Genomic DNA, 24,509 nt, shown 5'->3' with positions numbered 1-24,509 from the left:
TAACACAAGTACGTACAGCAATTGAATCTTAGCTTCCTTTCTTCATAAACCATTGAATTGTGCATCCGTCTTTATGAATTTACTCTTCGAAATATTATTAATAAAAATAAATACAAGCTTTTCCAAGTCATCTAGATGGTCTCTAGATAAAAAATGGCGATGCTTAGACAAAAGCAGAATGTTTTACGTACATCGAAGTCCACATTAACTGGCTGCGGTAGAACTGGAGGTGTGTCCTATATATCCAGAAGGCTGCTTTCAAGAGAATGCATTTAAATCCCTTGACCCATTCCTGAAGCTAATTAACAACTTAATTAAAAAGACTCTTGATTGGAGAAATTATTGTCTTGATCATATAAATATGATCATGTAGGATTTGTTTGAGTATAGCAACGACTCTTTCCCTTCGAAGAGGGAGTAGTTTTGTGGTCACAGCAAAGCTCAAGCCTATTTACTGCATGATGAGAGGAATAGGGTGGCTCGTCTGAAGAAAGAGCAAGCTCAATAAGTAGGTGGAATATGGCTCTGGATGGCAGTTAACTCCTCTTTCATGTTAATATGTCCCTTTCTCTTCATTTTGACTTGCTTTAATTAGTGGAAATTAAGTATTTTATTAAGATTCAATGAGTTAATTAACTGTGTGATTAGAGAAACACAAAGTAAAAATTAATTAACATGTGTGGCACTGCATCAACGTCGACCTGCCAAGTTATGAAGACAATATTGGATGTTCTGGATATTCGGTCGGCTTGTTGCGAGTTCTTGTCTTGACTCGGGACAAAAGTTAAAATATACTTATTTTCTTAAATAAAACATTAGTAATACTTATTCTCTGAAGAAAAGTAATATTAGTGCTACGGAAAGGAAAAAGAAATGTCAACTGTCTTGACATTGAGCCACGGTATGGTTTTCTAGCTGCAATGAGTTTTTCCAAACGTTTTTTTCTTCGGGAAACAAATGTAATGGTTTTTTTTTACACATGTTGTTTGAGAGGCTGGACCACTCATTAAAAGAAATTCTAGTGTGTGTAATAATGCATTTAAATTAAAAATGTATCAATTTAATGTTTCTTTTATTATTATTTTTTATAATTTTGATATATTTATATCAAAACCATTTAAAATAAAAATAAAAACATATCAAAATAATACGTTTTCAACCTCATTATTCTTTAAAAATCACCTCCAAATATAGCTCATAAAAGTAATAAATTAAAACCATGATTATAGTCTAGCTAGGTACTCGCTGATGCACTTGGTGTATATGTTTCTATATGTTTTTTAAATGATTTTAGTTTTTCTTAAATAAATGGAACATTTTTCAAAACAATTTAATTGGGATATATATATATATATATATATATAAAAGAACAGGATTCTGGATTATAATTAGATTACTTAAGTAACTTCTTAAACTAGATCTAAATATAATTATTTTTATTATTAAAGTGGTTGTTTGGATTAATTTGTATATATTTAGATTAATTTTACGATCCTAAAGCTAATAATTTTATAAAACTTGTAATTATTGAAAAGTAAATATAAGAAATAACCAGTTAAACTATCTTTTATATTCAAATAAATAAATAAATAAATAAATATATATATATAAACATGGCTGATGCATGCAAACCACGACAAAAGGTACTAGTAATTACGCCGCCAAGGAGATTGTCGCTTTTTCTGGTCAAATAATTCTTTTTGTGCGGCCACCTGCTTCAAAATTCATCAATAGAAAGGTAAAACAGAGACTAATCAAATTGTATATGGGAGAACAATCAGTGAGTCAAGGCATAGTTTTTTTTCCCTTTATATAGTAAGTTTCTTTTCAAAGTCTTGCTAGTGGAAACTGGACAAACTATTAACCAATAATAATACTTGAAATATCTGTATTCTTTCACTTTATTGAGAATTTATATTCAAAAGATTTAATCAATTTTATTAATTGAAATGCTGACGTGAAGTTGGATTTAGTTGACACTATTTTCGTATTTTCTATTTTTTTTTATAGAAATAATAACATTTGAAGTTATATTATTAATTTAATCAATTAAGGCCAAACAGAGGTCCAAAAATATACTGCTTTGACTGATATTTTTGGACTTCTCCCTAATCTCTCCTTGGAGACAAATTTCAAATCACCTTATGGAGTATAATATTGGTTTGAGCTATATATATATATACACACACGTTGCATCTAGAAGTTTGAAACTTAATTAATTAAGTGAATGCTAAATTAATATATTGGCTAATTAACCAGTTGAGGAATTCCTTCATTGAATATTTTCATCTTGCTTGCTTTTTCTTTTTTTTTTGGATAATCATTGAAAGAATATTGAAAAGGCTATAAAGTCATTTCAGACCACTGCAATAGCAGTGAGTCTAGTGTGATCGGGTATTGCTTGCATCTCCTTTAATCTTTTATTTATTAAAATAAGATTAATCTGAAAATAATATAATTAAAACTGATGAAGGGCTTAATTTATAGATGAGTTTTAAAATACAAGGATTAAAGATACAAGTTTTGGAATCATGAGGACTAATTAATTAATTAGCCAATCTTTTGTTCGGGTGGTGTAATGAAACGACTCCATAATAATCGTGAAACGATGTACAGTCCAGCCCAAACCCAGTGAGGATAGACATTACACAGAGCCAACCCATGTCCCATTGTGGCCTACTGCATCATCATCATCATCAAGATCTTCTAAGTGAATTTTATACTACAGTAACCACATATAATCCCCTCCGTCTCAGTTGCAACCCTTGCTCAGCAAGCATCATTCCATGTGCTATTGCCTCAGCAAAGCTACATAAAATTCACAATGAAGTGCAGACACTGGAATAAAACAACTTCACATCATGGCCAGATGAAACTCCAGAGAGTCTAACAGCTATAATTTCTCATCCTCTAATGGTTTTTAGGGTCCAACTGATCACAAAGGAACACACTGAAATCTCAAAGTCACCAATACTCAATATTTAGAGGCAAACGTGGAATAATCATATTATGTTAAGTAAAAGTTGTAAACGATAATGGCGACACTACATGGAAAGCATGATTGAGCCTCCGTTTAACATGGATTTATGCACAGACGAGATAACTGTACAAGTTTGTTTGAAGAAAGAACTTGGTGGATGAAAAACAAAATAGAGTAATTTCAGTCTTTATCAGGCAAACACAACCAAAGAAAAGCACGCATCCCCAAAACCAATTTCATATGAAACTGTGTTTGTGTTGCTTAAATAACTAGAATTATACAAGTACATGTGAAAAAAAAGGGGGGGGGGGGGGGGAAGCACCACAGATAGCAATAATAAATTATCATATCCACTTGTAAGAAAAATGCTAACCGGAAAAAGAAAAGAATGGCTGGAAAGAGAAAAGCTAACCAGAAGCAGAGATGTACCTAAGTGCTGGATGTTTATCAGACTACGTTATGCTTGTTTGATTCTGGCTGAGAGGGATGTCATGATGTAAGTTTCTTCGTTTCTTCCAGAGGGGCCACTGTGAGGCAAGGGCAAGGCTTTTGTAGGAAGCTGGTTTGTGGATGCATCACGAGCTTTTGTCTTTAGTTGTTCCCGAATTCGACGGGCTTCCATGAGCATATCATGTGCACTTGGTCCATGACTTTCCCAGGCATCTATTGCTCGCTGCTGGAATTCAATGGCAAGGGTATAGCTGCAATATCCAAAAAAAAGTTTTTAGAAACTATGAAATTCTACTTTGAGATAGAAACCTAAAACAAAACAACCTTATATGACACTAAATTCCATGCCATTTGCTAGCTGCCCCGATGAATGAATGAATGCATGCAGCCATGACATGCTTAATTGCACCAGAAGTATTAACTTTAATTACCACCATAAGTAATAACACAATCAACTGTTCCAGATTCTTCATAAAAAAGTAAATTCATACTACTATAAAGTATAAACCTTACCCACAAATGATATGGTGATAAAAATGTATTTTTTATCTACCAAAATTTAAAAAAAAAAAGATAATAATTTATTTACTCGCTCGTGTAAAAGTTGAGTCAACAGAGAATGTTCTAATTTGGCTTGTTGAAGGCTTTTGAGAAGGTAGATGGTGGAGAGCCAAAGGTCCAGATGAAAAAGAAATATTGAGCACTTGCTCAAAATCAAAATTTCTTGCATATTCACATGCCCTTTGAGAAGTGCATGCATTCTTGCATGCTCACATGCTCGGCCTGACATATATGATTTTTTTTTCCCTTTATAAAGGCTTCATGAAGAGGAAGACAGCATCAAAGCACTCATTTTAATCAGCATAACAGATGTGGAATAGCAACCCAATAATGATTTCTCAATGAATCAAAAGCCATGCGCTAGCAATAAAATCAGGAACCAGGAACTGAGGACATATTACCTTCCCATGGCACTATATGCTTTCGAGAGATTCTGGTATGCCTCAATTGAATCTGCATGATGAGGACCAAGAGCTGCATCCATGATGTCCTTTGCAACTGCAAACATCTGTGCAGCTGACTGTGGTCTATCCAATTCCAAATACGCCGCCCCCAAATTGTTGTAGACATATCCAATTCCAAAATGTTTGGACCCAAAGCTCTCCTTCAACATTTCAGCAGCACTCTCCAAGTAAGGAATTGCCTGAGTCACCTTGCCTGTCAACAAAAGTAACCACCCAATTCTAGCAGAAACACTTCCTTCTGAATGCTGTTCTTGTGGGAGCTTCTCGAGCATAGACTGTGTTCTCTTTAGCAATGAAATTGCCGTTTCAAACTCATTCATATTCTCATATAGCATTGCTATCTCTGAGTATGCCTCAGCAACTTCAACTGGAGAAGCTGTTTCTTTCTTGTCAAGAATTCCACAGGCAATTTCCAGACACCTCTTTGCATCTGCAATCTTTTCTAGATGACATAGTGCCTTTGCCATAGAGATAAACACTAATGCTCGAGTCCCGCCATCTTTCTCTGTCTGCTGGACAACACCCTTCAAAGTATTAATAGCCTCATCATACTTGCCCAATGCAATCTGCATATTAGCAGCATCAATCTCAGCATGAAGCAATTCTGATCTAAGACCCCAACTCTTCAAAACCTTCTGTGACAGCACATTCTGCTCCAATGCCTTGTCATGTTCCTCCAACCCACTATATATGACCCCGAGAAGCTTCCTATCATATGCAACCTGCACAGAATAATCCCCAAGTCCACTCTTATGTATATCCAATGCCTTCAAACCAAACGGCAAAGCCTCATTGAAATTCAAAACTGCAACATAAGCCTCTGCCAGTTCCCTATTTGCCACGCCCAATTCTTTACTGCCTTTATCCATAGTCAATTCCTTGATCTCTAAACACTTCTTAAGATTATCTATGGCCTCCTCTCTCCTCCCCATCGCAGTCTTAACATTAGATAACTCAAGCAGCACAGCATGCAACACTGGCCTAATATCCTCAACATTAGTAGTCCCCTCCTCCTCCAGCCTACCCAGTATCCTCTTTGCCCTATTTAAATACCCTAAACTATCATTAAATCTTTTTAAACTATAACTAACAGAACCCATTAATTGTAAAGTCATAGCAACAAGAAAACTAGGCTTATCATCACCAATATCAAGAACTTTCAAAGCTCTAGTAGCAAAAGTTAAAGCCTTTTCAGGGTCCTCACCTTGTTGGTCAAGTTTAAGACCAACTTTCAATAAAGCCAAACCAAGTTCTCTCTCATCAAAACAAGCCTCCATATCTTTAAAAGCTTCGAGCATGCCCTCAACTGTCGCTGCAGACTCAAAAGCCTCTTCAATTTGAGATCTTTCCTTGATTTTCTTCTGCCTAGAGGAGATTTGAGGAGTTGTTTCAACAAGGGTGCCACTATTTCGAGATGGGTTTGATTGGGATTGGTGGGGCTTGATAATAAGGCCATTGGTTTTGGTGCAGGATTTGAGATTATTGGTAGGTGAATGAAGTGAGTAGTAGGAGGGTGTGTTTGTGGTGTTAGATGATAAGTAGTTTCTGGAGAGAAGAGGAGTTAGTGTTTTAGGTTTTTGGCGAGTAAGATGAGAGAGAAGTAAGATTGAAGCTCTTTTCATGGTGGGAAGTTTTGTGAAAAATGGTTTCTTTTTTGTTTTGATCTTGGTTTCAATTGCTTAAACCTTAAACCCTTGCAGAACCCAGAACCCTTTCGAGATGTCTGGTTTTCCTTTCCCCTGTCTTGTCTGTTAACACGCCTATATAGAGGAGGGGTAGATGGAAAGAGGCTATTTTTGCTTATATATATATATATATATATATTTGTGAAGAAAGAAGAATCGGTAAAATAATATAGTTTGTATATATTATAATTGAAAAATAGAATATTTATAGTTTATTTTATTCCGAATAGTGATATTTTAAAAAATATTAAATAAACAGGAAAACAATTATTAAATGAATAGGAGAGAGAAAAAAACAATCAGAAATATTTTAATTATAACATAATCAATATTATTAAAACAAAAATAACAAGACAAATTCAATAATATAAATAAAAATCACTAACAATGTTTCAAATAAGCTAAACTTATTGTGAAGATGACGAATGGTTCACTTATGACCTCATCGAATTACCATTAATAACTTTATTTATGATGTTATATTTATATTCTTGAGATGTTTTAAATTTTTATTGATGATGTTATATTTATATTCTTGAGATATTTTAAATTGTATTGATGTTATTGTAATTGAAGCTTTAATATTTCTTCAAAATCTTTTTTTTTCTTTCCTCTTCTTTTTATTTAATAATTTTTTTTTAATATAAGCTATAAATATTATATTTCTCGATCACATGTACAAATTATATTATTTTACTAATTATTTTTTTAATTGTGCTATTACATCAATATTTTTAATTTACTATACTAATTTTAAAATAAAAATTCATGGAAAGAAGAGGAGGATTCTGTGTTGTGTTGAAGAATTGTTTTGATACGAGGTATTAAACTAGAATCATAGATTGAATGAGTTAAATTAAATGGATTAAAACCAATCAAAAACAATATTATTTCAAAATTAAAAAAGAAAAATGTTAAAACAATATCATTTATATTTTTTAAAAATCAAACCAGATTTTAACCCGGTTTCAAAAAACTTATCAAATTGAAGAAACGAATCTTATATGCAACTGCAAAGAAATTGACTAGTTGATTAGAATGGGATTTGGAATGTATCAATCGATTGCATTTGTTTTTACAGTTTCAGGAGGCATACAGTGACTAAGGAGTCTGTTACCTTCCAAATTGGGACGAGGCCTACTTGAGAATCTAACCTCGTGATGAATCTTATGTACAACAAAGAATACATAGTTTCCTCTTTACACAGAGAAGAAATCGCAGTCCATCTTCGGAAACCCATATGCATTCCACAAATCTAAAAACAAGAACCCCTCAAACTGCTGAAGAGGTAATTGACTCTCAAAAGCTAGGGGGCTCTCGAAATGCAGGGGGTGTGTCAGGTGGCCTGCTATAAATGTCATCAAAAAGAAGACTTACACTCCTTCCCGCTTCAATGTCATCATCCAAATAAGTGGTCCGGGACAACCAGTTAGTGCCTCTCCAGTCCAAGTGTTGCTCATGGTCCTCTAAGCTTTTTTCCGATAAATTATCATAGTGATTTTCAGAAGCATGGAGGTTGAAATCAGGAGGCTCGAGAAAACTTGCTTGGTGGAAATCAGGAGGCTCGAGAAAACTTGCTTGGGGCTGCGCACCAAATGGGCCACTTCTTACCCACCAATGGCTCCTAGTAGGATGTGCAAGGTTGCTGGAGTCATGATGTAGTACACTTTCCTGGAAGAGTGGGGCAGACGTAGAAGCACCCAAATGAGACCCGGAACGGTCCTGGTAATTGTGACCCCAGAACTCTTCATCATATCTTGCTTCATTTTGCTCCAAGTTGGATGGCGTCCAATAATCCCTGGAATGCTGTTGCTCAGCTGCTTCAAATGGTACTGCTGTGGCATCTCTCGTGTTGTTAGTTGAACTATGAGGTCGAGAAGTATAATACCAATCAAGAAGATAAGGATGATTCCTCTGATCTATATCAAGTAGCCACAAAGAACCCAGCTGAAAACCGGGAGTATTAAATGGCATTTCCCTTGAAAAAGGAATGTTTCTATCACCGGGGCCTCTGAAACTGGGGCTCCCTCGCCACATTCTAGGAGAAGAGTGCGTATGTCTAGCTCCCTGTCCTTGCAAATTTTGGTCCCTAAAAGTTCTAAGATTTAATAGAAACTGCTTTCCCTGAATGTTGGGTTCCCATGAAGGATAGCTACTCTGGAAACTGCAAAATACAACGATGCAAGATGAGGAGCAAGCACAGGGAACAATGAAAACAAAACTACCAGCAGGCACCTTGCAAGGCTTGCAAGGGTTTATTTCAATTTCCAAGTGAGGACATAACAGTGGCAAATTTACAAAATAATGATTAACATGCCCAGAATGACTAGTTCCCTTTAAGGAACAAATACAATAGCATCTCATCCTGAGAATTTTGTTGTGCATGTTCCCCTGACAACTCCTCAAAAATACAAAGCAAGCACAAGGACAGTCACACAAGGTTTCAAAAAGCTTATCAAATTGAAGAAAGAATCGACAATTAAAATGCTAAAATCATACCTCAAAAATGATTTCTCCATCTTCCCCTGACAACTCCTCTGGGAGCGAGGTGCATTGTAGGGCGAGCCATAATTGCTATTTCCATAGTTTTGAAAATCAAAAGCACTAAAACTGTGACAGGTCAATAAAGTCAAGGATTGAATATCGTCAATGTTAAGAAACAAAGCTAAAATATGGTTTGGTATCTAATTCCTTAAGGTTTCAGAATTTTTAATATAAGAACATGTGACTCACCTGCAAACATCGCCAACACCTTCAACATCCACTGTGAAATCTGCAATGAACTGTAAGATGTCATCCACGCGCTGCAAAAAATCACAACAAACCAGCTTGAAATTAGCCAATATATGTCATAGCTATAACTAGATAAACAGTCTATCAGGAGATGAAATGGATACCTTTGGGACAACAAATAAAAGCAAGAATGGAGTGAGGAAAATTGAAGCCATCTCCTCAAGTAACATCATTCCAGTATACTGCATAAAAACCATAAAACAGTTAAAATGGATCAACACCATCATTAGGGAGGTCTCATTTTCATATAAATGCATGAATTTCATCTGCATTACCTGAAATAAGGTTTCAAACTCCATACGGACCCTCTCAGTATTTTCTCTGCCCCGCCATTTCTTTGGCATATAATGTGTGTGCTGTACCACCATAGACATTGCCCCTTCTTGATCAAGGACCAGGAGCTCATCTGTAACAGCAGCCCGGCTGATAGCTGTTATAGTTCCAAAAACAGCAGCATACCAAAGCAAGTTGCGCCCAAATATCTGCAGAATTTAAAAGACTATCATGAAACATACATATTATCATCAACTATGACTGCCAATTTTGTATTATTTAGTATCTTTTTAGGATAGTATAAGTGCGAGTATATTACATGGCCCTCTAGCAAAGATTCCTCCAGAAATGCAATGATGATCAGGATAGCAGCAAAGCCTCCAGAGACAAAAGAGATGAACTTCGCGATGATTGAAATAATAGGTGAAGGGAACTGCTTTAAATAATCTGAAGCATGCATCGCACTGCTACTGATCCGATGCTTGAACAAATGGTCAGCCTGAAACATAAATACATGCCATCTTAATTATAGAAGTGTTCAGGGAGGTGGATTCATATCTGAGAAATGATTTCAAAAATTGCTAAAACCCTCATTCTTTTATTGAAATAAAGCTACATTATGGAAATGGACTCTCATCTCATGCATGAAAATGGAAAATAGAAGAAATTTTTCTTGTAACAAAATAAATCTAGCAATCTAACATGCCAGAAACAAATTAATAGATTTAAACAGGCATAGCCCTCATTCATCCAATAATTAACAAAACCCAACAATATCTTGCTTCTGTTCATTACAATGCCATCAAATAAATCAAGCACTGTTTCATAATCATGAGAAAATGTGTTATCAGAAAAAACACATCCTCTTCTGACTAGAAGCAATATTATAAACCACCAAAATATGTTCACCTTATCAAGAGGTTTTGCTAGTTTAATACAAATATAAGACACAAGATTTGAAAAAAAAACTAGAACACATTCAAAAATTTGCACTCAACACATCATTGCCAACATTTCAGAAGCAAGCAGATTGATTATGAAAAGTTTTGTTTGAAAATAATGTCTGAGAGAGAGAGAGAGAGACAGTTTGTACCTCGTTGAATTCTCTAAAAATCCACCTTGACAAATTTGACCATCTTCGAGATGATGCTGTGCTTGGATGATTATAAAATTGTTCGGCATGCCTTAGGAAGAGATACACCAGCATGAATATAACAAGAAATGGTGCAAGGACAAGCATCGCAAGCCCAACTACCATAAGTCTTTTCTTTAATGCATTAGGATTATAAATGAAATCCCTCCTAACACAAAAGTTCCTGCAGAAGTACATTCTAATGAGAAAATGCTAAAAAATCAACATTTAAACAGGAAGTCATGTGAAATTAAACATACCGATCAAACATGCTCTGTAATATGCACCAATTTAAGGTCCACTCAAGGGGCTTTGTCAATATTAGGCGATGCTGCATTCCATTTGAACCTGTCCTGACAGTTGGGCCAACACCTGGAATCCACAGGGAGATTGGAAAAGCAAGCACTCCTTTGTTGAGCATTCCAATCAAGTAGTTCTCTTTCCGCATCAATCGCATCATGATGTCATGAGCAGTAAGGTCCTTAACCACACACAGTTGTTGTGAGTGTTGCAAGTGAACAACCTTTTCAAGAACTGTAGCCCATGACATGGTTTGAATTTCATTGTCTGTGACATGGAGACTGCAAAAAGATAATATTTTTTCTATTATTGAAATACAATGAAAAGTCAATATAAAAGAAAACATCTGTACTGAAGTAAACTTCCAACAAAAAATTTCACATATTAGATCAGCCACCTGTTATAATAGAAGCGCCGGGTACCAAGAATGTCCCTCAATTGAGCGAAAAACCTCAAGAAACAGAAGATCCAGTATATAGAAAATAACCCCAAATATCCAACAATGATAGCTTTTGTAAGCGTTAGAGGGGTTAATGGGTGCAGATGGAGAGCTTCTTCAGCAAGATCACAAGGCTTGATTCCAGATTCAACTGCATCCATCCCACACTTAGCATTACGAAGACCATTCCAGTCAACATATAATAAAAAAAAACCTGAGAAACCGATGGTGAAACCCATGCTAAAAAGCTCAACTATCCACTTTATAATAATACACCAAAGCCCTTTCTCGCAATAGTAATTGTATAATCTTTCAAAGAACAGGTCCAAATCAGCAACTGTTTCCACATTCAACCTATCGCCATTAAGAAGCCCTGAAGGGCTCTCGCAACCAGGACTTGGCACCCTTCTATAGTCAGACAATTCAATCTCTGGTGGAACATCGTCAAGCAAGCGGTTTGACAAAGATGATTCACCACGCCATTTCCACTTAAATATGCTCAGAGCATTAAAATTTTGCCCACTGAACATCATATTCACAAACACTTACAGTAGGCAAAAAGAGCCAGTCCATTCCCCAAACTGCATTAATGGTTAAGGCAAAGCTCTGGAAATGAAAGAAAAAAAATGGATCAGACTAGACATGCCTTATATAGCTACTTTACACAATCCCCTGTTTCCTCAGTAATCAGCTAATATTCAAAACTTGAGAAACTAGAGAAGTTGAATGATAAACCATGCCACTTCTACTACACTCAACTAAAAAATGCATTTACACAACCACAATATCTTCCACTTCTCATTCGTCAAATGTCACTGAGAAAAGGAAGAAAAAAAAATCTTCTGGGAGGAAAAGAAGGGGCAGGGGGTGATGGAAGAAATTTTCCACCAATATTACCAATGCACCATATTAATCAGAATGAAGATGAGCACAACAAAGAATGTGTTGTTGAAACATAATGAAATTATACCATCATTCTGAAAGTATTCTTACATCTTCAGTATCCTAAATCTATTAAGGCCCGCTGAAACAAACATTTTTAATTAATGGGTAATAAAACAGAATCAAATATTCCCACATAGTTCATAGCGTTTTGATCAAGTATCTACCTGTTCATCTGCCAAAGCTCAAGTCCTACAAGGCAATCAATTTTCACCCAGTTCTACAATACAAACAAGGGCTTCACTGCTGCCTGTAAAAGCAGCACCAAAATGATCTTGATCAGTCTGCTAATGTAAACACACGTAAATGCATATGGAAGACCACTAATCCAGTGACAGAGAGGGAGTTTAACAAGGAGTTCAAAACTAATCAAGGCATCTACTAAGAGCAACTAAAAAACAAGATCAACTCCCTTTATTTCCTAAGACATGGTCTAGTTTCATCTCCCTTTTGTACCATATATAAAAGCTGCAATAGGGATTTTTCACTCTTTAACAAATGCCAGAAATACATGATCTCTCTGGAGGCATTGCTTCGCTTCTACAACTACTTAATTCAAGTGCACTATCTTTGCTATCCCCGCTGCTCCCTTTAGTTAATTAATTAATAACAATCAAAGCTACGACCAAAAAAATAAAATTTAGCGCGAGAAATAAGAATAGTGAAATCACTAACTACTTAAGATCTCTAACGGAACCCTCCAATTCAATATGCAAACAAAAAGTCACAAACTTTTAAACTGAAAATAAATACCACTTAGAGCAAAACCCAGAAAGGAAAAACCAAAATTAATCGGATAAAAATTCACGAAAAAAGGAGGTGGGCAATCTTTATCTGATCATATAATCACTATATTGAGTCAAAAAAACAAATTGCTTAATCTGGATTAAATTACTGCAGCTTAATCCCAGCTGTCCATATTGATTAGCAAATCAAACAAAACATTCACATCATTAACTGAAAAAAAAAGAACTAAAAATTCATGTTGTACGATATCATTATCACATTAAAGGACAAAAAAAATTGATTCGAATCGAGATAAGACAAGACACGAAATTACCTGGAACCCAGTAAAGAATAATGATATGACCGAAGTGTGGAAAAAATCAAGAAAAGGGTGAGGCTTCAGTAAGGTCAACTATAAGAAACTGCACTGAAATATTTTGTTTTGTCAAAAAGAATTGAAAGACAGAAGAAAACAGGAAAAGGGAGAGGGGGAGGGAGGGAGGGAGGGAGATTGCTTGTTTGGGTTGCGTGGTTCTTTCTTGAGGGAATTGAAATTCAATTGGGAATTTTTTATATTTTAATTTTAAATTGTTATTGAGAAATGGTAATGTGAAAGGGTAATTTAGAAAGCTTTTTGGGCATCTTCTGTCTCTGTCTCTGTCTCTGCTTTTGTTATTACTAGAGATGGATGTTAAAAACGCAGTAGCAGTAAAGGTAAAAAAGCCTCCTCCGTGGTGGATTGAGCAGGAGGAGGAGGGGAGGAGGGGGAGACGCAACTTTACAGAAAAGCAACAACTGGTACTTCCCTTTACTTCATGGACTGGGTAATTAGTTAGTTCCAATTTCTTGGTGACCAGGTTTCATCGATTATTTATTTGTGCATTGGAGAGGTTGTTTGGTTGTGCAGCGGTAGTTTTTTTAAAAAAAAAAATTAAAATAATATTTTTTAATTTTTAAAATTATTATATCAAAATAAAATAAAAAATTTAAAAAAAAACATAATTTTAACAGAGTTGCGGTTTATATTTATTTAATAAATACTGTAAAACACGTGGAGAAAGCTACAGTACTTTCTCCACGTGTTTTTTTTTTTTTTTTATTGTTTTATTATTTATTTTTGTTTTTTTATGTTTTATCTTTTTTTTGTTTATTTTTTTTCCCCGCATTTTTTTTCATTTTTCCTCTATATTCTTTTGGGTTTTAAATTTTTTTTCTTGGGATTGTCTTCTTCTTTTGTTTTTTGTTTTTTTATTATTATTTTTGTGTTTTTTTTCAAAAATTATCTTTGTCAATTTTTTTTAATATTGAACTGGTTGAGAATTTAATACTGTAATTATTTTCTTTAAAACATTATGGATTACTACAATGTTTTCTTACATGGTTTTTTTTATGAATTTTTTTTTTTTTCGAAATGGTCTTTGTCGATTCGATTTTATTTTTTTTATATTGAGCTGATTGAGAATTTTGCTTCGTAGATTTTTCTTTAAAACACTGTGAATTGTTACAGTGTTTCCCCACATGATTTTTGTTTGCTACAGTGTTTCCACACATGTTTTTTTAAAAAAAATTATATTTGTCGAATTTTTTTTTAATATTGAGCTAGTTGAGAATTTAGCTTTAACTTTCCCCGCATGTTTTTCTTTCCATTTTTTTTCATTTTGTTTTTGCTTTTTTTTTCCAAAATTGTCTCTCTTTTTTTTCAGAATTGTTTTTGTTGATTTTATTTTTTTAATATGGAGTTAGTTGAGAATTTAGCTCTATAGTATTTTCTTTAAAACATTGTGGATTGCTACATTGTTTCTCCACATGGTTTTTTTTTATGAATTGTTTTCAAGAATTATCTTTGTCACTTTTTTTTTTCATATTGAACTGGCTGAGAATTTAGCTTCGTAGTTTTTTTCTTTAAAACACTATGGATTGCTGCAGTTTTTTTCCATGTAATTTTTTTATTATTATTATTTTTAAAATTATCTTTATTGATTTTATTATTTTTAATATTGAGCTGGTTGATAATTACAACTGTATATTTTCTCATGAAACACTATAGATTGCTATAGTGTTTCCCTGCATAGTTTTTTTCCATCCATTTTTTTATGATTATTTCCAAAAATTTCTTTGTTGATATTATTTTTTTAATATTAAGCTGGTTGAGAATTTAGCTTTGTAGTTTTCTCCTTGAAAACATTGTGGATTGTAACAATTTTTTTCCATATAAATTTTTATATTTTTTCTACAAACCCACGATAATGCATAAGTATGCCACAAGCTTGCGGCATCGTGCGGGCATAATATCTAGTAAAATCTGAAAGATGAACGCTTTTCTTTTACTATATTATATATTACAACTACAATTTAAAGAAAAATATGGCTTTACGAACAAATATAATTAAATAAAAAGAAGTTGTTTGTATATTCTTAATTTCTCTTGTTTTTTTAAATAAGTGTTAAATTGAATTTAAATAATTTAATACTTTAATTTAATTAAAATGCTAATGAAATATAAAACCAAAAAACAAAACAAAAGTTTAAAGTTGGATCAAATTAGTGTGGATTTGATGAAGAGATAGATATACTTTGTTTTTGCAAATGTATATTTAAATTAAAAAAATATACCAAGTTTAAATATTTTTTTTATAATTTCACATATTTATATAAAAGTTATTCAATAATAAATATACTCATAAAAAACTTTATTATTAGTACAAGCCTAACTTTATTATTATTACAAGTTATAGTTCTCGCATTGCTGGACGATACTTTATGAAATTTATTTTTATTTAATCACATGATGATTAAAATAGGTATTCATAAAAAAAATATTTTTTAATTAAATTTACTCTCTTATTCATGTAATTTTTTTTTAATGATAAGTATTATTTTTGTTACAGCATGGTTTGTTAAATAAAAACAATGAGAATTAAAAAAAAATTCATAGAATTCTAATAATTTGAGTAAAAGATAAAAAAATTTATCCTTTTAATTAAAAACTCAATTTCTTTATTCATGTATTGTTTTTATATGAAATTTGTTTTTCTAAATAAAAACTCTTATGATCATGAAAGCATGTTTCAATTAAAAAAAATAGAAAATTAATGGATGAATCATTTTTCACGCTTGTATGGTAAAATATAAAAATAATAAACATTAAAAAAATATAAAGAGAAAATTACAATAAAAAAAATAATATTTTATTTTCATTGAATATTAACTATTAACAAAAACAATTTTAAAACAAATTTAGGCTCAGGCGCATGCATAATTATTAATATTATCATAAAAAGTCTTGATATTGTAAAAAACTATGCATAGTTGGATAATTTTTAAAATATCATCTTATAATTTTTTTAAAAAATTGTTCTAATTTTTTTTTAAAAAATAATAACTATTAAAAAAAAAAAAACCTATGCACATCTAGGCCCAGAAGGATGGATCTACGTGACTGGCTTGAGATAAAAAGGTTGATGCGTACATGGATCTTTTAAATGTTTTTGCATAAGCAGATAACACATCATCTTCTTCTAGTTACTTTCAATGGATGGAAAGTCAATGTTTGAATCTTTGGATCTTAAAAATTAAAATTTCAAATTGTTTCAACGTGAAAAACTAAATTTTCAACTTATTTTAACTTGAAAACCCAGAAAAATCATAGAAAATATCTACACAAACATTTTCAACCCTAAAATGTTAAATTAAATAAAAATAAAATCGATCTAAATTTTTAACACATTTGAAGATAAAAAATCACTTTTAAACTCTTATTTCAAACATGTTTGGAAATGTGATTGTAATTATTTTTTTAAATGTTTTTCACTTAGAAATGCATTAAAATAATATTTTTTTAAAATTATTTTTAGATCAGCACATAAAAACAATCCAAAATATATAAAAAAATTAATTTTTAATAAAAATAAAAAATAAATTTTTATGGAATGCGTTCCAATCGGTGCCAAAGAAACTGGAACGTAATAAAAAAATAATTTTTTTAGTTGAGACTAGTAACCTAAAAATAAATTAAATGTGAAAAAATAAAAACTTTAAATTCAATCTAAAGTCTTTTGCGCCCTTGAAACACTAAAAAGGAATATGACCTTATTATGGTCATTGTTATTTTAATTTGCTGTGAATTATGAAGCAAAAGTCTATTTTATAATATAAACCTTTAATTTATTATCATACTATTTATCAACACCTCGAATACGCCAGTGCTCAGATAAAAAAATAAATGAAAATAAATAAAATTCGTCGCATAATTTCTTAAAGGAGGATCAAGGGAAAAGGAGAAAAAAGGTGACACGTAAGAGAAAACGTCAAAGACCAACGTGTTTTTGTTATTTTAATCAATCAATCAATCAAAGGGAGAGCCCAGTCGTGACGGTCTTCGATTCCCAGTCCACCAGTCCTGGACTCCTGGGTGATTTTAGCTGAGTTTGAAAAGAGAACGAGTTATGCTGAGTTACTGGCGTGAGTGGCTGCCGCCACATTTACCACCTCACAAGATGTTCGAAGAAGTCACGCGTTCAAAGTTTGATTTCACTTGTCAATGTCAAAGACGTCTCAATTTCGCAGGTTCATCCGCCTGCTTAGTCCTAATAATAATTCACCGGCAGCCGTGCATGGAGGGACTCAGGGTTGCAACCCTATAGTCTCTTCTTTAACCTTGTTCTGGTGCATAGGGTCAAAAACAAAACATAAGCTGGATCCTCCAAAAAAGCAAGCAACTTCAGCGGCATCACCAGCAAGGATAGAGGATATTCCAGGAGGAGTAACGTGCCACAACTGCGATATCTTCGTGTTTAAGATTACGGTTAGAATATATTTTGAAAAATTTAATATTAATTTTTTTTTAAATCGTCTTGTATTGATAATAAAAATAAAATTTTAAAAATAAAAAAAGTTAGTTTAATACATTTCAAAATGATACATACCTTACAAATTAACATTTATTATACCCGTAAATGTGTAATTAATCTGTCTTCATGGAGAGAATTTAATACAGGAGGATTTTTAGAAGAAAAGAATTTTTTGTTTTTCTAATTCTTTTTTTATTTAGAAAAAGAATTATTTATTTTCCTTTATTTTTAGGTTTTGTAGTTTATTTAGATTAATATTTTGATTTATTTAAGAAATTATAGACAGATTATTTAAGAAAAATATTCAACAAAGGATGAGAAGGCTAACTGAATCACTCAATGTCTTGACTTATCGATCACCCATAGTTTTTCTAAACTACGTTACAAAAATCAAATTAAAATCAACATATATATAATTTTAGGAAAAAAACCGGGTAACCGATTAACAAGGTAACGGGTAAAAAATTCAAAGTATCCGAAACATAATCTAAATAAAAAAAAAAACTGAAGAGGAAAAAAAATTAGTTCAAGACAGGAAATAAAAAAATAATTTTAAATAATTCAAGAAATTCTCTATTATGACATTTTTTTGTGTCTAAATTATCCGAATGTGACTTGGGATGAACGAGCAAAATTACACGTGCAACTTTACTTTTTAAGCACGAGGACGTGTCACATGCACGACCGTCCAGGTGAATGGCCCTTTCGTCTTTTCCTCGTCCCCAGTTTAAATGATTCGTCGTTTCCACCATCTAGCCAAACGGCATGTAGTAGACAGAGGAGTCGAGAAAGAAAAACCGCGGGAGGCAACGGACCTGCTTGGCGGGAAGTATGACGTGGCAAAGCTCCACCTCAGCAATTCCCGCCAAGAAAAACCCCTAATACTACTAGCCTACCCTCCACCTTCCCCATCGTCCTCCTCCTCCTCTTCTGCGTCTGCAATCTCTCTTAACACTCAAAATCAACAAGAAGAAGCACAGCAGCAATGAACTCCCTTCTATACTCACCAATCCCTTCTTCAAAATCCAAGAAACCTAAACTAGATTCTGAATCATCATCTTTAACCCCAAAATCTAAGCCTTCAAAATCCAAGAAACCTAAACTAGATTCTGAATCATCATCTTTAACCCCAAAATCTAAGCCTTCGAACTCAACAATCGCCACTCAAACCCCAACACAGCAATCCCAACTCCCTTCCCGCCTCCGCAACCGCCGTGTCGCCCTCTCCTTAAAAGAAGTCCGTCACATCGCCTCTCAAGACCATGGAACCAATCAAACCAAGTCCGCTCGAAGACAGATCGCGTCTTGGCCTGAGGATTCCACCACCGATACCACCACCAGTAAACTACCCAAGCCCAGAAAGAATCAGTCTCGTGATGGGCACAATAAAATCCCCGATAAGTAAGTTTTTTGGGTCATTTTTTGAATTCTTTTGAAATTTGTAGTGATTTCTGCTAAATGTTTTCTTTTTGTTTAAAACTTGTTAAGGTATGAAATGCTGGGTGAGTTTTTTGATAACTTGGATAGCTCGATCCGGTTGTTGCGTATGAAGGGCTCGATGTCTACTTTCTCTAACATTTCCCCAAAAATTGAGTCTTTAACAGACAGGTACTCCTGATTACTGTACTGTCTTTTTTTTTCATTTTCATTTTTCATTATTTATTTTTTCATTTTGTAATTGTATATTTTAATTGTAATTGTTATTTTTTAGGAGGTTTACGCATAAACATTTGGCGCAATTGAAGTATATTATGCCAGAGGCAATTGAGATAAAGAGGGTACTCAAGTTTGATGAGCAAACCAGCTGTATGAAGCCGGATCTTCAAGTTACTGTAAATGCTGATGCAATTCAATGTGATGATGGCAAGTTGAAAACTGAAAGTGAGAAAATATATTTAAGGAAGGTCTTCCGCTCAAGGCTTGTGGATTTTTATAGAGACCATCCTCAGGTTTTACTGTTTTTTGTGCCTTTGTTTATGTTGTTAGTGCTTAAAATTCATGTTATGATTCCATAACTCGGTTTAAGTTTAAGATGAATGTGTTTCTCTCTTTCGTTCTTTGTTTTTGTTTTTTTGAAATGACATCCATTACACTGTGATTTTGATGATGTTTTTGTGATGTGTGATTTGCATTTTGGGAAGCGGCTTTAGATCATTTTGTCTTATTCTTGTATCATTGTATGTTCAACCGTTGCAATATAATGTGATTGAATGTACTGAGGAAGCCACTGATTAGAATATTACTGACAGCCTTTATGATTTGTCCCTAGGTAAGAGTTGCTTTGAGTTGTATGAAACTGAGTTTGTTGTTTTCTGTCCTACTTGATTCAATGTACTTCTGTTTATAAATTCTGATTGATGTGTTAACAGTGCTTTTCCATGGCTTCAGGGTGATGATATTCCAGAGGAAATGCTCCCAGAGCCATTCAATCGCTCCCCATTGCTGGCAGGAACCCCGGCAATTGAAGAAGAGAAACCAGCAATGGCATCACTTTTATCCCGAAGTTTCAAGAGGCGCTTCTCCTCCCAAAAAGGTACAAAAATTGAAGCAGAAAACAGCCTCCAAAGATCAGTTTCCTCGGCTTTAGAGCCATGCCCCAGCAAAATCTCCTCCAATGAGAGAACTAGTTATTCTGCTCCATCACCAGCCAAAGTGTCTTCCACACCTACCTGCGACCAAGATTGTTTATCTGCAACACCAAGCAAAGTGAAAGATGCCATAAATGATGGAGATGATTCTCCCACAAAGATGGCTAGTGACCAATCAACTCCTGCAAAACTTGCTTTAACTCCAGTTGCATTGATATCTACCACACCTGCATTGCATCAGCATAAAAGATGCACGAGCCCATATAATGATGGTTCTTCCAACTCACCAGACAAGCTTGTTAGGCGTCCCCCCAGCAGGTCATTGATATTTGAAACTCCAGTGAAGCATGCTATGGATGAACAAAGAGAGACAGGGGATGTATCTGATGATGATGATGTCTTGAAAATTTTCCCTGAGAGTCTTCTGCAATCGGTAAGCTCATCCTGAATTCTCAATCATTTTCACTTGTCAGTCTGTGAACATTACAAGCTATTGATACATCTTAGCTGTTGTCTTTGATTGACTGCATACATTTTTATTTTGATATTTAAATTAATCTCCAGGGTTTCTGTTTTCTTGGATTGCTTGTGTTTTGACTTCAAACGAGACATTTAATGCTGTGATTGGTAGTAATCATTGTTGCTTCTGCAGATACGAGAGAAAGAACAGAAGGCTAAAGAAGAGAGAGATCCTGCAATCTCACAAGCAAAGAAGCGGCGGCAAATGATTGCCTGCCTTCCTAAGCTCTTCAACAAGATTCATTTCTTGTTTCAGTCAATAAGACAATCAGTTCTCACAAAAGAGGAGCTCATACACAAGATAATTGCAAGCCACTCTGATATTGCTGATAGAAGTAAGCAAGGAGTTTCCTGTCAAAAACCATTAGACATTTTTCAGAACACCACATTAAGCTAACTCATTTTGTGTTTTGTATGCAGGAGAAGTTGATGAGCAGCTAAACTTGTTGCTTGAACTCGTTCCTGAATGGATATCTGAGAAATTGGCATCTAGTGGGGATTCGATCTTTCGGTAAGCCTCGGAAACAATTCATTTTTTCTCCTTGCTTTGAGAAACTTCCAATTGTAATTGAGAGTCCATTGAAACTCAATAATTGGTTTTCATAGAAAATGAGCATGATAATACACTGTTCAAACTGAAGCTTTTCAAGCTGTTAATGTCACAATCTAATCTTATGTTGCAGCATCAACAAAATGTACAGTCCAGAAACTGTACGAGCACGACTTGAAGAAGCCAAGTGAGAAAGAGAAAACTCGATGTCTTTTGAAATCATAGCAAGAAACATGATGAGGGACGGTGTCCAAATTCTCCCACTTTTGTTGGCTATTCCTGAATGCCCTAATTTATGATATGCTAGCCAATGTTTGTATAAAAGTTAAGGTAGTTTAGATGTCTGTGAATGATTAATTTGCTAACCAAATTGCAAGATAATGAAATCCTCTTTTTTTGCAACTGCAATATTTTCTTTTCTACTAGCCGCAAGTGTAATATACCTTTTGCAGTTGATCTATTTAACAAAACTACTATGGAGACAACTTCAGCAATGATTGTAGAACTCCATTGTAATAACATTCTGCAGAAGTTAACTGATTAAGATAGGATAAGAGAGTTTGCAATAACATTCACTGTACTAGTTGTTTGGGGATATCGATACTCACTTGGAAATATCGAAAAATTTGTTAACTAATTGTTGTAGAAAATGATTATTAGTGCTCAATAAACGAGCTTTGATTTATTTGCCATGCCATTCGTTTCCGACATCATGATCTGAGTATTGTAGGACTCGTTTGTATCAGTCCCAATTCTCGATTTATTTCTCAACTTCCTGTTTCACTATGTGTCTTCTGCTGAACTTTCCACTGCTAACTGGCTTAACTTTTCCTCATCATAAGTGGAAAGAGATGGTTCTTGGGACTTGTTTCGATCTCGCTCATTTTCTTTTCCCCACAGCAGCATGTAAAGTCCAATGATAACAACAGCTCCTCCCAATATGCTGATTTAGCCAGAGATAAATTAGGGACAGTCTCCCCTGTTTCCAAACGATGAAATTATATTCACCTCGTTCTTTTTTTTTCTAATAATTGTGAAATAAAATTTAATTTTACCTGCCTGCGTGCAACGCTTCACCAAAAAGAAAGTAAGCCAGGATTGCCACCATTACGGTTGCAAGAGGACTAAAGATGGTCACAAAGACTGCCTCTTTTTCTTTGTTGCACCATAATTGAATGAAGACCGTCAAGCCACAACTAATGACTCCCTGCCATTGATGATTAATAACATGACTTAACATGGTTTCTTGTAGGGGTGAGCAAAAAAACTGGAAAACCGATTAAACCGAGAAAACCGGAAAAAAATTAACCGAAAAAACCGAACCGAAAAAAAAAACCGATTAAACCGATTAATTTTTTGAAAAAACCGGCCGGTTCGGTTCGGTTTTGGTTTTATAAACAAAAAACTGAAAAAACCGAACCGAACCGAACCGAAACCGATAAAAAAACCGAGCCAAAACCGAGCCAAACCGGAAAAACCGAGCCAAAACCGAGAAAACCGAGCCAAAACCGGAAAAACCGAGCCAAACCGGTTTGAACCGGTTTTGCCCTAAAAAAACTGAACCGAACCGAAACCGGTCGGTTTGACCCGGTTTCGGTTTTTTTTTTCAAAAAAAAATAATTTCGGTTTGGTTACTTTTTTTGATAAAAACCGAACCGAATCGAAAATGATCACCCCTAGTTTCTTGCAAGCTAGTTTAATAATCCGTAAAGCTGTTCATGGATGAACTTACAGCATATATGATGGACCAGAATATAATGCTGGATCTGATGCTCCATGCTGCTGGTTCGTGTTGTATGAACACAGTGAAGACAGCTGATTGTGCCGCCGCTAAGCCGTTTATCCATGCAGCTAGTGATAGTTGTGAAGGATACCTTTTCAGTGTGTATGCTTACGAGGTACACATCTATGATCAATTAAGGAAAATTTAGCACTCATTTGCATGCGTATGCTCTGAAAAAATCAAGCATCTCTAAAGGCAAAGATACTCTAGCAAGGAGAATTAGCCTCATGTTAAGTTATAATTGGTTATTTTTAACATTCCACGCCACCGATATTATGTTAGAATCTTATAACTCTTGTAGCACAATTGGAAATCGGAGTAATGGTCTGCGTTTGATGCAAGACCAAAAAGAAAGTCCAAGGGAAATAACAGGGTGGAGAATTCTATACCTGCATAATAAAATAGAGAGACCATGTAAAGCAACTCGAAACAAGCAGAAAAGACCCCTTCACCCGGTTTTGCTGAGCATGATTACTTCTGACATGGATTGGTGCACCCTGCAAGCTTCGCACCTCAGGTCCTTTGTATAAAGTGATGGTCAAGACCCCAGCCAACGATAGTAACGTTCCGACAATTTTAGCTATTCCTCGAGGGTTCCTTAAATCGACAATCTCCAACCTACATGAAATGGAAGCACTCTTCGTGTCAGAATCAGGATAGATATGATTTCTGGTCTTCGGTTATTCAGGTTTTGAAGTCCCCACCTGAGTATAATTGCAATTATGAAAGTCATGGAGGGAACGGTATTGTTCATTGAAGCAACAAAGGTAGGAGAAGTGTATTTCAAGCTTGCAAAGTACATGTTAATTGTTAAGCTGGTCCTGGCTTTCGTCAAAAGAGAAAACTGTAAGTCCTTTCCTTTTCTCACAAAGACAAAAAATTTTGTTTCGTTTTGCTTTATGTTGAAGCATATGGATTGCCCTTCATACCCTAGAAGAGAAAGCACAAATATCTCCAGAAACAACACAATTGTTAGCTTTGGCCTCGCTTTTCTGCAGGAAAACGAAAATCATATTAAGTAAAATGCGTTAGGTAGCATAATTTCATACAATAAACCAGCTGGTATCAACTGTATAGCTAATACCTTTGCAATTTATCTGGTGGGTGTATGCATGTGTGTAATGCACCTTTCAAGAAAATATGCAACAGGAAACATCACTAAGCTGCCTACGATTTATCGGTATGTAACGAAGACATGAGGGTTCATCCCATGATTGAAGACAGCTTCTGCAATGGTGTAGAGAAATGAATAGCCAATTTGGACCAAAATCATGAGAAGATGTGGCATGAATCTGGAGTAAATGATCCTGACTGCATTTAAAATCGCCATGGATCTTGAGTCTGTACACACATATTTTTCCTCGTTTTTCCTTGTTTATATTTGAAGGACAAATTAAATGCATCTATTCTCGTGTTTATGGATGGAAGAATACCAACTATGCTTGCACATTTTCTAGAATCATTTACTTTATGA

At 34.4% G+C, this 24,509-nt stretch overlaps 3 protein-coding genes and 1 long non-coding RNA gene across 11 annotated transcripts; 1 reads left to right on the top strand and 3 right to left on the bottom strand.

Moving 5' to 3' along the window:
• Positions 1-2,455: 2,455 nt before the first annotated feature.
• On the bottom strand, positions 2,456-6,242 carry LOC7476907 (protein KINESIN LIGHT CHAIN-RELATED 1). Of its 4 annotated transcripts, none has more exons than XM_024602035.2 (3): positions 4,393-6,242; positions 3,410-3,681; positions 2,456-2,950 (listed from the first exon to the last, which is right to left on the bottom strand). In XM_024602035.2, exons 1-2 carry the CDS (start codon positions 6,075-6,077, stop codon positions 3,438-3,440), a joined length of 1,929 nt encoding a protein of 642 aa, XP_024457803.2. In that variant the 5' UTR covers positions 6,078-6,242; the 3' UTR covers positions 2,456-2,950; positions 3,410-3,437. The 4 variants fall into 4 exon arrangements, with proteins under 4 accessions (XP_024457803.2, XP_024457804.2, XP_024457802.2 ...); XM_024602036.2 differs by having other exon boundaries at positions 2,456-2,838; XM_024602034.2 differs by having other exon boundaries at positions 2,456-2,808.
• Positions 6,243-7,151: 909 nt separating this feature from the next.
• On the bottom strand, positions 7,152-13,557 carry LOC7454340 (autophagy-related protein 9). 3 transcript variants are annotated; one of them, XM_024602133.2, is made up of 11 exons: positions 13,080-13,557; positions 12,187-12,269; positions 11,036-11,683; positions 10,599-10,919; positions 10,300-10,522; positions 9,526-9,705; positions 9,209-9,415; positions 9,038-9,115; positions 8,874-8,944; positions 8,640-8,750; positions 7,152-8,304 (listed from the first exon to the last, which is right to left on the bottom strand). In XM_024602133.2, exons 3-11 carry the CDS (start codon positions 11,608-11,610, stop codon positions 7,440-7,442), a joined length of 2,631 nt encoding a protein of 876 aa, XP_024457901.1. In that variant the 5' UTR covers positions 11,611-11,683; positions 12,187-12,269; positions 13,080-13,557; the 3' UTR covers positions 7,152-7,439. The 3 variants fall into 3 exon arrangements, with proteins under 3 accessions (XP_024457901.1, XP_002306839.1, XP_024457902.1); XM_002306803.4 differs by lacking the exon at positions 12,187-12,269; XM_024602134.2 differs by lacking the exon at positions 13,080-13,557 and having other exon boundaries at positions 12,187-12,967.
• A 4,910-nt stretch (positions 13,558-18,467) lies between these two features.
• LOC7476906 (CDT1-like protein a, chloroplastic) lies at positions 18,468-21,654 on the top strand. The gene is made up of 7 exons (XM_002307603.4): positions 18,468-18,996; positions 19,084-19,203; positions 19,307-19,544; positions 19,984-20,616; positions 20,836-21,037; positions 21,123-21,213; positions 21,386-21,654. Exons 1-7 carry the CDS (start codon positions 18,581-18,583, stop codon positions 21,441-21,443), a joined length of 1,758 nt encoding a protein of 585 aa, XP_002307639.3. The 5' UTR covers positions 18,468-18,580; the 3' UTR covers positions 21,444-21,654.
• A 92-nt stretch (positions 21,655-21,746) lies between these two features.
• On the bottom strand, positions 21,747-24,509 carry LOC18099668 (uncharacterized). 3 transcript variants are annotated; one of them, XR_002981785.2, is made up of 7 exons: positions 24,120-24,509; positions 23,965-24,027; positions 23,740-23,856; positions 23,425-23,653; positions 22,985-23,158; positions 22,308-22,459; positions 21,747-22,231 (listed from the first exon to the last, which is right to left on the bottom strand). It is a non-coding gene; the product is annotated as an uncharacterized LOC18099668 (long non-coding RNA). The 3 variants fall into 3 exon arrangements; XR_002981784.2 differs by having other exon boundaries at positions 23,740-24,027; positions 24,120-24,508; XR_002981786.2 differs by having other exon boundaries at positions 21,747-22,195; positions 23,740-24,027; positions 24,120-24,508.

The sequence above is a fragment of the Populus trichocarpa genome, chromosome 5 (genome assembly GCF_000002775.5).
Source record: "Populus trichocarpa isolate Nisqually-1 chromosome 5, P.trichocarpa_v4.1, whole genome shotgun sequence".
Classification (NCBI taxonomy): Eukaryota; Viridiplantae; Streptophyta; class Magnoliopsida; order Malpighiales; family Salicaceae; genus Populus; species Populus trichocarpa.
This window is presented reverse-complemented; position numbering and strand designations above follow the sequence as displayed.